Genomic DNA, 12802 nt, shown 5'->3' with positions numbered 1-12802 from the left:
TTTTAAAGTGACATCTAAATACCCTTTAGCTCTCAAACAAAACACACATTGTCTTATGATTCATAACAGTCAACAACTAATAATTACTTTAGTGATTAATATATCAATTACTTTACTTAGGGGTTTCTCAATAAACTAAAAAATATTGGCACATAATCATATCATGTTATTAGACAACAATCATCTTCTATTAGTTTAGTCCAAAATATTAAAGGTATTCCTTTGATACGAAACGAGAAATGCAGTAAATCCTCACTTTTAAGCTGGAAGCAGCAGATATGATATTTTTACTTAAGAAACTACAGAAATGATTAATTTGTTTTCATTGATGAATTTTCTGTCCCTCGTGTTATCAGTTTAACTCATTTACAGATTGGGAGCAGCTACTGAGTTTTCAGTGTTATACTGAGTTGTTCTCAGGATGAGAACGTATGAATCCTGAGTATTTTTGTGAAATTTAAAAATGAGGAAACGTTCCCAAGTTCACAGATGAAGGTATGGCAGAGACCGAGCCTGTGTAAGAGCTTAAAACTGAGACCTGAAGCTGAATCCGTCCAGCCCCCTGATTCTTTCTCTGCCCAGCTTGTGAAAGGAGACAGACATTTATCACAAATGTTTTTAATGAAATGAAACAATATGTTTTACAGAAATGAATATACAGATTTACATTTTGTGTTAAATATACATTAAAGTATCCCCGATCTCTACATTTCTCCCCATAGGCTGTATAAATACAATATGCAGCAATTTATTAAGCGTATTTTTAAAAATCACCCTTCAGCCAATTACAGAAAAGACCCAACATCTGTACACGAAGCCTCTTTGCTGAAAACAACCTTGACTACACTTTGAAAGGCCTGTTCTTTGAGGTATCAGTCAGAAAAGTAAAAAATGTGTCTTGTATATTGAAAGAATTAAAAAAAGACATGATTGTGTAAACAGTAACAATTAGTGAGGAGTGCTTGGTTTTTTGCAGCGATATTAAGGTTTGAACTTGAGGGCGAACTCCTCCAGTGCAGCCAGCAGCTTCTCCTCCTCCTGTGGCGTGGACCTGGAGGCGGCCAGAGGCAGGTGTGTCGCCACCGCTTTACGATCTGGAGGAAATTTTATGGAAATATATGAGACAACAGGGGAGACACTGTACCACAAGTATGTGTTAGACAAAATACTAACATTGGGTGAATTGATTACAGAGACAGGATCAATTTAACTTGAACAACAAGGCATCGCCCTTCATTACTGAATCATAATTATGTCACAATCACTCTCCTCCTTTTACGAGAAGCCTTCATTTGGTTCAGTGATTTGATATCAGCCAAAGAGAGACATTAAAGCCTCCAACAGAACATGTTCTTACAAATATTAATGTCTGTACGGTTCCATAGTTATTTATTAAATATGAATCCATCTGATTATTGAATCTGGATCCTTTGGAACCTCTAAAGCAACAAATTATAAGTAACTTATGTATTATGCATTTAACTGACTTTCCAAAACATATGATGAGCTCATAAAATATGATGGATTGTTACCGAATAAACAAAATAACAAGATATATTTTTGTTAAAACCACCTCAATAGAAGAATAACAAGAGGTGCTAATAATATAATATACAGTATAGTTGTGTAACACTTGGGGCATTAGAGAACTTTGCTGCAGCAGATATGTTGACATGTCAAAGCAGCAAAAGCACAGGTGTATTTAATAACATTAACGATGGCTGTATTTCACTGAGAGGTGACTTGTCTACTAGGTCACTGAAACCGCTCACTGAGACGCTTAACGAGTCTGAGCCATCGTTAGTGTAAGTAATTACACCTGGGATTTTAGGGCACTTAGTAGTTGTACTTTATATACTTTTGGCTAGTAGTACTTACATACTTGTACTTTTGTAATTTTTTCAGTGCAGGACATTTACTTATAAAAAGGTCCCCAATGTCCCCGCTGCCCCCTGAGAAAAATACCTGGCTCTCTAGCAGCTGGATATTCCACTTTCTTCACCAGCCAGTCTCTAACTACGTCAGCCTGCTGTTAAGGGCTGGGCAGGTGGATACAGCTGGTTTATTAGAGTTCAGCTCAGTTACACTTTGACATCCACCTCTATTACTGAGATGGAGTTAGGCGGAGCTGTAACAGCTGTCAAAAAAAAAAAAAAACAGAGTGATTTGTTTCTGACCCTGGAAGAAGAGTCCACTGGGCTGCTTTATGGCAGCTGGAGACACAGCGAGCCACACCACGGTGTCGGCACCCATGGCCTCCGTCCTCAGTCTGGACTGCATCTTAGCGTGGAAGGACGGCATGGACGACTGGACAGCTACAGAGAGAAAAACAAGAGTTACTCAGGGGGTGTAAATTCCCAAATTTTAGTGTTAAGTGAATACAAAGAGACACTGCTTGGTCTAACCGCTCAATCTTTACGACAGTCTACAACAAAGTATGCAGCAGTGATTTTATTTTACTATCAGCGACAACAGGGGCTGTTGCTCTGTTTTTTTCATTTATTACTATGAATTATTAATCATTTCTACACAGCTGTGTTTATATGAGGTTTAGCTAATGTGATACTACTATTACCACCAGAAAAAAAGAGTCAAAATGAAAATTGTCCACAGTTAAATTTTTAAACATGATCTTCTAATAAAAAATAAAATTCCTTTACCCTCCATTGTATTTAGTTGGAGACGGAAATCTCTAAGATGGATATTTCAAAATCTGGACAGAATAAAAACCAAAATTATATCCATCTGTCCTTTCCTTTGTTTACCTGGCGTGTCTGCCCAGCCAGGGTGCATGGAGGAGAAGTGGATATCTTTGTGTTGAGAAGCCCATCTCTCCGTCAGAATCACCTGCTGTCTCTGTCACAATGAAAACACAATAAACACTTCAACAAACACGGATACGCGCCACAATAACTTCTGTTCCGCTCTGTGGCGCACAGCTGCTGTAAATCAGTCCCCTTTACTTTGTTCTGCGCGTAGGCCATGGTGCCGTCAAACGCCCCCTTCGCAAACTGGAGGTCGTCCACGTTCAGCTTCTGTGTGAGCATCCCGCCCGACGACACCGTGACCTGTGAGGAGACGGGAGCAGGTATTTATTCTTATTTCTCATAAGGCGTAGTAATAGTAATTTTCCAAAGTGTGTTAATTTTTGACATGAGGAGCATTTTCTTGAGTTGAAATTTAACCCACCACTCTGGGGTCTTCAACCTTCTTCAGTGCAGGTATCAGCGCTGTGGTGAGGATGTATGTACCTGGCAATACAGGTAAGCACAGAGGACAGTTCAGTAACACTTACTGTCAGCTCCAGCATATGTAGCTTTGCACAACTACAACACGATGATTTGCAGGGCATTAAATCCTTAATAATGCACAACATCTTTTAAGTTGAATGCATGTTTTATGTAGAAGAAAAGCTGTTCACGCTCAGCAGAGTAAATTATCGTCTATCATTGATTATTGGTAACAATTCTATTTACATAAAATTCTTGTTTAAACATTTACGCTAACAGCTTTGAAGGAAAACAAGTTTATATTTCTCGAAATAAGCTATCTCAAAACATGTATTGTAATGGAATCACTGCCTAAACGCAGGCATTACATTGGACCTAGTATTATAAAACACTTTTTATTACCGAGTGTATTTGTGGCAAAGTTCTTCTCCACGCCCTCCTCAGTTAACTCTCTCTGGTTGACCATGCAGCCTGCATTGTTGATCTGGTGAACACGACAAGTGATTCAAATGATAATAAAAACCAGTGTGTGTGTGTGTGTGTGTGTGTTTCAGATGATCCAGGACAGACCTGCAGATACCCACCAGCACATGTACACTGTTGTTTTGTGAGAAGTTCTGGGCGAACTCCCACACTTGTCTCGCACTGGACATGTCGACGACGTGGACGTGAACATTCTGGGAATAAAAAGGAAAGTGAGTAACAACTGTCAAACCTCTGTCCATACGGACTGAAATTTTACTTTATGTTTAAAGGAAAATAATATAAAAGAGAAGATTTTCCTTATGTGCTATATAGACATATGGTGTGGTGTGAATTAAACATGGGAAAATTGTGGAAAATGGCCAACACAAGTTCCCTGAGCCCAATGTGATGTGCACAAGTAGCCTCTATTTTTCCAACCAACAGCCAAAAAATAAATATTCATAAATATTGATTTACAATGAAATAAATTAAGAGAAAAACAGCAAATCCTCACATTTGAGAAGCAGTGAACAGACAATAATTGACATGTTTTGCTGTTACTTGATTATTTAATTCTGAAATTTAAAAAAGAAATTTATAATTTTCTTCCGTTCCACTAATCGTTCAATAGTTTCACCATTAAATAATTCATTACCACTGTAGAAATTTGTGATTTTTTTCCCTCCTCTTTAGACAGCTGTTAATACCATTCCATTATTATATTTGAAACATATATGAAATAACTTGCTGCCTGCCTTTCTTTAGACTTTATCTTATTAAAACTCTGATATTCTGACTAGTGTTCAATGCTTTTTTGACTCTTGTGACTGCACTATGACTTAGACGAGTAATTAAATTAGTTAGTAGTCAATTAGATCAATAAGGAGAAGCAGCACAGGTGAATTAAGTAAATATCCTTCTTTCTGTTAGTTAAACAACATTTGACTCAGAGACCAGAAACCCCTGCAGAAGATCATACAAGGGAAGATGACATGCACATGCATCAGTGTTTCCAGCAGAGTCCACAGTGCTCCCTGCTGGACAAAAGATGTAATGACGTGTCTGTCTAAATTACCTCTTACACATGCTCACTACTGCCATTTCATCCTGCAACAGAGTGAAGATCCCTCTTCTACAACATGCAACACATTCCTCACCTGATTTTTACTCCGTTCCACAATTTCATCTTTGGCTGCGTCTGCTCGGCCCTTGTTTCGACACACCATGTGAACGATTCCTCCTGCACACACGAACCAAAAACACATCAGTGGACAAGGCAGAAGTATCTTCCAGCGCCTTGAAGGTTCAACCTCTCCATGTAGTTATTGTCAGAAATGTGTTGATGTACAGATGAGGTTTCAATCAATGAAACTTTACTTGTAAATTGTAATTAGCGCAGTTCAATGTGTTTTATAGGTGAATAGATAAATAGATAGATAGATACTTTATTTATCCCCTAGGGGAAATTCATGAATGACAAAAGACGGGTTTGTAGAAGATATCATTTGAAGGTGGTCAGGCTCAGATTGTGACCAGATCAGAAAAAATATAAACGCAATTGTATGATCATATCCATAAGAAAATAAAACTCTTCCTGCTTGTTTAAGCAAACCCAGTGAAAGCTACAAGCAGTGGCAGCAGCTATAAAAATCAGCTGATCTAAAACTGAATGGTGTCCTTTCATGGCACTACTTTCCTAACTAATTTGCATAACGAGATCTGATCATAATACAAGTCTAATCAAGATAACAAGATTGCTTTTTAACACCAGGTGTCAATGCAATGGTCTGGGGATCAAATGATCAAATGTCATTATCCAGATACAGATTACAGTTTAGTATCAGGTGTAAATGGGGCCCTGAAAAGCTCTAACTATAAAAGCTGGAGGCTGACTTGTCCTGCACTTCAACAGAGCTAAAAGCCGAACTGACTTCAGTTGAGCACTCACCTCGGTTGGCAATTTCCTGTGCTGTGGCTTTTCCTATCCCACTGTTGGCACCTGTTATCATGAAGGACCTCCCACTCAGGTTTACATCCAGGTCTGCTGGAGCAAAATGCTTCGCTGCAGCTTCAAAGCCGCCCCTGTCAGGAGCAATGAGGAGTACAGTGAATGCACCACACAAATGCACACTGGCACCAATATCAGTGCATGTTATGTTGTGACACTGAGGGATAGTGTTAGGGTTGAGGTGTCTTCTTTTCTTTCCTGCAGACATTCAAACAGCAACAGCAACACTCAGTCAAATTAATCAATTAGTTTAATTACTACATTGATAACTGATTAATTGTTTTCTTTCATTTTTCAAGCAGAACTACTTAACATTTGCTGGTTCCAATATTTTCATGAATTACTTTGTTCTGAGAAGCTGTTTCCTCCTAAAGTCCACCTTTAACAAACTGCGTCAGTACAGATGAATTTTATTTTAAAATGTGTTAAAGGGAATATAGATATAGGTAGGAATATTAGTCAATAGCTATTAGTCAAAAACAAAACAGGCAATAATTTCTCTAATAGAGTGATCACTGAAGAAGCAGAAACCTGACGGCCTCTATCTTCATGAAAGTGACACTTTTGTCTGTTTGGAAAACCAGTAGAATTATTGTCAGTACTTCCCAGCAGTGTATAAAAATAATTCCTGATGATATTGTAGCGACCCTGCGGTAATGTTCCTGTATGATGTTGTGCGGCCTGTGGGTGTAGAACAGGTAGGGGCGGGGTGCGAGTGCATGAGCTACGTGAGCGTGCGCGTGCAGGTGGTGGTGTGAGAGCATGCTGAAGGGAAGAGCACATGTTGAGCATTAGGACAGTTAATGCCGGAGAGTTAGTGGTTTTGGCGTGGTCACGGCCGACAGTAACCCATCTTGTTCAGTAATAAACTGTTAAACTGGTTAACGCTGCACTCGTCCTTCCGACACGTCCTGGCGGACGCTACAATATAATCGATTAAAAGATTCAGATAAGCTTCATAACATGGAAAAAATAGAGAAGAATTTTAATACCGTCTGAGGCATTGTTTTTTCTTTTTGAGAAAACTGACTTCAGTGATTTCTAAGACTTTTTTTGACTAGTTGCAGCCCTGTATGAAGGCTATCGTACAGTGTTGTGTTAACTAGAAAGTGCACCATACTGTACAACCATAATAGCTGAATATTATCACTAACAAAGCAACATATGGTTTTAACCTTGACATGGCAGTCTAAAGGCAGTTCTCGGGTCTAAGACTACATAAGAAGGATTAGGTAAATGTTGCGCAAACCTCGTACACTACAAGACCTTTGACTACTTCACTCAATAGAAATGATACGCTCCACTTACTTTGTATATTCCTGGAGTCCTTTCACAAACCACACGGCATTCCTATAAATCGACATCGTCAACAGAAATATACCTTCTCGGTTTGTGTACTAAGGTGCTCTGTTAAAAACGACACAGTGGACACAGTCCAATGTTTTTGTTTCATAAGAATGACTGAGGGTTGTTATGTAGTAATAGGGGCGGGGCGTCACGTGTGTGACCGCCGGAAGTAAATCATAAACAACTTCGTGGCGCCCCCGGTGGGTATCTATGTTTATTACTGTCAGTACATATAAATAAGGACTCAGTACTCGATTCTGTTAGCTTAATGTGTGAAAATGAAGGGTTTCATTGAACGAAAAAGAAATATAATAACAGATAAAAACAATACCGTAGAATTGTAAATTACTTAAACTTCTGTTTCGGCGGCGATACATACAGTTGTCAGGATGGCCGAGTGGTCTAAGGCGCCAGACTCAAGGTTGAACCTTCCTGTGTACCGGGACTTCTGGTCTCCGAATGGAGGCGTGGGTTCGAATCCCACTTCTGACAATAACTTTTGGCACCTGTGGTACATTCATTATGTGTCTGACAAACGGCTTTCACAAGGTACAAACAATTTTAGATTACCAACGAACCAATCCTCGCCTTCATATTTCTGTAATATGAGAGATTACATTTTCGTAATTTTTATTTTAAATACGTTTGCAAGAAATGTCTAAAAAACATGGTTTCACTTTGTCACTACGGGTTACTGACTGTTCATTGGAGGTTTTGTCCAAATTCACATTTCCAAGTTTACCAGTTCAGCAGTCTGAGCTGTAGGCAACTAAAGTATCTTCCATACCTTTTTGGAAGAAAATTATTTTTAAGTCTTCAAGAAGGCTCGACTTCATTTATTTGATTTTCATTTGATTAACTCAGACTGCTAAACCTTCTATCAGCTTTACATCAACTTTTTTGCATGAAACAAGAAGTATGGATTTTGTCCCCATCACTTTCACTTTAAGTGCACAAGGAAGGGGACCTGAGATCTGATGATGTTTTACCAATCTTGACTACAGATGCTGCAGCAGCGACCTCTGCTGATAAAAGGCTTACAGCACCTGGTATTCCCAGGCGGTCTCCCATCCAAGTACTAACCAGGCCCGACCCTGCTTAGCTTCCGAGATCGGACGAGATCGGGCGTGTTCAGAGTGGTATGGCCGTAAGCTACAACTCCTCATGCACATGGGCCTTTTATAGATGATACAACACCTGAAAGTATTTCCTGAATTGAATATTGGTGGTGACAACGTGACTTTCCTCCCCGTTCCCTCGAAATGACGATGGTGGCGATACTCTCGATTTGTTGTCATAAAATCCCACGAACAGGTCCAATCCTGTAACACGTGTAGTCTGATAGCTTCTCTAGAAGTTGATCTGTCATGATTATTCTTTAAGTTTAACAGTGTTAAGTGTCAAAGTTATCAGCAAGTCTTCCGTGGTAATGTCACATTATGTGGCACTACACGTTTAACTCATACGAGTTTACAGAGGATTATAAGAGGAATTTAATTTCCTGAAAACCAGCAGAAACCCCTGTGTCGGTAGACATTACTGAGCAGCAGTCAAACAGCCGTCTCGCGGGCATAGAAGCACAATTGTCAGGATGGCCGAGCGGTCTAAGGCGCCAGACTCAAGGTGACAAACCTTCCTGAGGAACGGGACTTCTGGTCTCCGAATGGAGGCGTGGGTTCGAATCCCACTTCTGACAATACCTTTTCTTCTGTGTAGTGTGTGTGTCACACAAGATATGAAGTCCTAATAACCCCCTACCCCTACCACCATTACGCACATACACACACCAGATTTTCACGTTTTATTTTTTTCTTTTCACATTTAAACACTCAATATCCAGTTTCTAATAAAGTCTCATTTTATAAAGGCTTTAAAAGCTGCAATTAATAGCTTTATTAATTTGTTAATAATTAATTTACAAATTTACCGTACTTTTCTTACATGCTACTAGTAATGAAAACAACTAAGGGGTTGCCAGGTTGTGGAAAATTCAGCATTAACTATTATTTCTTTGTTCCTAAATTTCTACATAGACACAACAACGTTTTGTGTCTTCCTCAGGTAATATATATAAACATACATAATATATTTCAGAACTACAACAAAGATGTATTATTGCAAGACATTTCTGGTAGTCGCCCGTATTTGGCAGTCTGGACTATGTGCTTTGTATTGTACTACTGTTTTATTTGAGTCATTTCCCCAGTACAGTTTACAGTGCTGCTAATTGATACCTCTCCACCAAAGAAAGAACAGCGCCCTCTGCTGATGAAACATGGGGATAAAAAGTTTACAGCAGTGGTTAATCTTCCCAGGCGGTCTCCCATCCAAGTACTAACCAGGCCTATCCCTGCTGATCTTCTACCCTAACCCGTCAAAAATACAGACCATATTGTTTATAGAAAATATAAATATAGATCGATCAAAAAAATGATTTTTGACATTATCCATACTAAGCTTACTGACAGCGACCCCTCCTCTCAAAGTGAGACCTCTCCCTTTCCACAGGGTCAGAATACCTTTCACTTCATCAACTACACTCTTCAACATTTCACCATTTTATCTCTTGCCTCACTAATGTCTGATATACAAAGACTTTTTATGTAAACGACATTTGTAAACCATCCTGTGCTCTTCTCTGCAAAGGATTTACTCTCTATCTCAACAAATCCGTAAAAAAAAGACTAACTATACTTTCCACAACCAAACTTCACGTCCACGTGAGAACGTACCTGTTAGGAAGCATCCAGCCGGTGTCTCTGAGCTAAGTCAGGCCGAGGAGCTGAATGATTCCGAAAGGTGGCATCAATGCAACTACCTGGACGCCAGCTGCCGTTAAACGTCATCGAAGAAGAGGAAGAGGAACGCACCTGTGCAGCTGCTTAATCTAATTAACCTGATTAAATGGCGCAGCGGTGCAGCGCCTCTCTCAGTCGGCATTTTTGGTGTCGTCTGGCGGCAGGGAGAAGGCGAGCAGACCGGAGCGCTACCATGGAGTCCGCACTGATGGCTTGGGTTTGGATCGGTTTTACTCTAGCCCAGCTCAACAACGCAGAGAGCCGCTGGTACGCACACGGACGTCTTGCCGGCCAGGACGAGCTTTACACCGGTATCGAGCAGCCGATGGACGCGGCTCCAGCAGACCGGAGTTTCCCGGCGCTGGTGTGGTATTTCCTCAAAGGTAAAAACCTGCTGCTCACGTGGTCACATTCAAACTGTGTTCATCAGTTCGTCTACAAAACACAAACTCCATGTACCTCCAGTTGTCCTAGTTCGCCAGTAGTCTCTAAACTTCGGACCACATGGATGCACTGTAGGTTTTCTAAATCGAAAATTAGTCTAATTTAACCTTGAAGGTCTTGTTACACAATTTTATTTCCATCCCACTCTTCATGCCATGTCTCAATGCAAAATTTTTTTTTTTTTTGCATTACAAATTAAAATTCAATTTAAAATTAAATTTCAGCATTTTCAGTTTGACTTTTTACTTACGTACTTCTTTTTCACGCCAGTGCATCATTGATATGACATTTTATTCTTTTTTTTTTTTTTTTTTTTTTTTTTTTTTTTTTTTTTTTTTTTAGGCCTGATATCAATTAGGGCAGGATGACTTCTTTGTTAAAATCCATTTCAAAACCAATTAATGGTTTAATGAACATACATTTGGTAGATGGTTCATTTTAGTCAAGATGGCTCAATAATCCCCAGTGGTAATTTGTTGTTTCTACACTTAAATTTTTGTATGGGTTAAACTAGAGATAACATCTTTATTAGTGAACTTGGAAGTGTCAGTAGCCAGATTGTTACTTTAGGACACAGCCAGACTAGTTGTTTTTCAATGTTTGTGCTAAGCTGATTTATTTCTGGCACTATCTTATACATTTTCTCTCTTTGCAAGAAAGTGAATAAACTTTCCCTTTTAACTTCAGGCATAATTTGTTTTTTAAATTGTTTTTCTCATTCCAGGGAGTGGAAAAGGTCCAGAGAAATCAGATTTCAACCAGCCACAGTATCGCTGCAGTAATAGCACACTCTTCCTGCGCTTTTCACTCATCCGATACACAAATCTGCACCTGGAAGGTATGTTTGATTCAACCACCCGCAATATGTTTTTGTCTTTTAGAAAATGGAGTGACTGCTCTTGTCAGAAATCTAATGTTTCTCCCAATCTTTCGCACAGATGGCGCAAATTTGTTGTCGCTGCCAGACAGTTGTCACAGTTCGATTCAGATTTATAAGTGGTGGTTACTGGTGAAGCTTCCCTATACTGGCTGCCACACAGCAGTGCAGGTAATGTTTAATTCTTTGTCCAAACTGAGTGCTATTTCTCAAACTCCATCTGATCATGTTATTCCTAGCCCATGATACCTTGCATTAATTATTGGTGTGACTTCCAGTTATTCCTGTCCCTGAACCATTGGCTAGAATTAGCTGTATGCTAATAGCTGCCTTCCCTTTTCATATTTTTGGGAAATAAATGATGTTGGAACAGTGAAACCTTGAGAAGCATAGGCTTCCAATATTCTGTATTTTTCTTAACAAATCTCTCAAGACCAACAATGAACAGATTTTTCCTCTCCAGGCTGCGATAGCATTTGTCAAGGCTTGTTGTGTGTTAATTTTAACTTTGTGAATTGGTTTTTAAAAGATTTACATGTGCAACAAGGCGCATGTTTGAAAGGGGCTTGTATTACGAGTCACCTCATTAGAAACTAGAGGTGCTGCTGCTCTTGAGCAGTCGTGTTGAAGTGATTCAAACTATGAGCCTGTACCATGGGTGGGAAAACAATCTTTGCTTCAGAATTAATCAGAACTTTTGATTTTTGTTACAATTAATGGCAATTTCATCTATCCCCAGACTGGAGATGGAAATGGTTTCCACCCACTGAAACTCCATTATTTTGACCGTCTGCTGAAGGAGAACATGACAGGCATGGCTGTCTGCGATAATCCATCAACGTCACCACCAGCAGTGTCACCATTGGTGACTTGTGGGGCAGCACACCTCACAGTGACGCTGCCTCGTGAAACACAACTGAAGAAGGTGAAAGCCCTCGGTAAGGACTGGCTAGTTGGGAGCATGAACAAAACACTTGTGGTGATTGTGATTAATCGGCTCCTAAACAGACATCAGACAGTGTTGACATATTTAGCATATGAATAGCATGTAGTTATTATAGCTAAAATAGTAGTAGAGTTGCTTCTGCCCACCTGGTAAACCTGAGTACAATAGCCACTCTTTTAGCTCTACTTGGGTCTCTAACAAATTCCTGAGGAAAAATATATGGCTGTTAGATGTTCAGCTTCCTTCAGTAACTAGTTTCTTTTGTTTGCCAACTGGTGCTGGAAACTACCTTGAAAGTACCTTGTATGGATTTTTCTTTACCTCGATTTTATATTTGAACAGCACAGGTGACTTAAAATTAGATGATGATTTTAGCAGCTGGGGAACTGGAACCTGTCAATTCCTAAGACGAGGAATATCATCAGTTCAGCAGAACATGTAGAAGGGGAGCTATGGTCAAGAATTTGTGAAAAATTGTAATTTTTATTCTTAATTGATCAGAGGGAGCTTTAAATTGTGTGCACAAAGTAAATCTCAGATTTTAAATTTTCTGTTTTGGCAGATTTTTTCAGCAGTGAAGGATATTCAGTGAGACAACGGAAGACCTCCAGCACATTATTTGTGGCTATATCAACGTTACCGGAGAGAGTAAATTATTTTAACTTTTTATTTATTTATTGTTTTATA

At 39.4% G+C, this 12802-nt stretch overlaps 1 protein-coding gene and 2 non-coding genes across 3 annotated transcripts; 2 read left to right on the top strand and 1 right to left on the bottom strand.

Moving 5' to 3' along the window:
* Positions 1-662: 662 nt before the first annotated feature.
* Positions 663-7190, bottom strand: dhrs12 (dehydrogenase/reductase 12). The gene is made up of 10 exons (XM_022740853.1): positions 7012-7190; positions 5644-5777; positions 4853-4935; positions 3815-3907; positions 3633-3714; positions 3190-3251; positions 2964-3068; positions 2766-2856; positions 2178-2315; positions 663-1094 (listed from the first exon to the last, which is right to left on the bottom strand). Exons 1-10 carry the CDS (start codon positions 7065-7067, stop codon positions 982-984), a joined length of 957 nt encoding a protein of 318 aa, XP_022596574.1. The 5' UTR covers positions 7068-7190; the 3' UTR covers positions 663-981.
* A 243-nt stretch (positions 7191-7433) lies between these two features.
* Positions 7434-7542, top strand: trnal-caa. Its single transcript has 2 exons — positions 7434-7471; positions 7497-7542. It is a non-coding gene; the product is annotated as a tRNA-Leu (tRNA).
* A 1093-nt stretch (positions 7543-8635) lies between these two features.
* Positions 8636-8746, top strand: trnal-caa. The gene is made up of 2 exons: positions 8636-8673; positions 8701-8746. It is a non-coding gene; the product is annotated as a tRNA-Leu (tRNA).
* Positions 8747-12802: the final 4056 nt, after the last annotated feature.

Source organism: Seriola dumerili, unplaced genomic scaffold (genome assembly GCF_002260705.1).
Source record: "Seriola dumerili isolate Sdu_G_001 unplaced genomic scaffold, Sdu_1.0 BDQW01000052.1, whole genome shotgun sequence".
Classification (NCBI taxonomy): Eukaryota; Metazoa; Chordata; class Actinopteri; order Carangiformes; family Carangidae; genus Seriola; species Seriola dumerili.
Note: the sequence above shows the minus strand (reverse complement) of the source record. Positions and strands in the feature narration are given on the sequence as shown.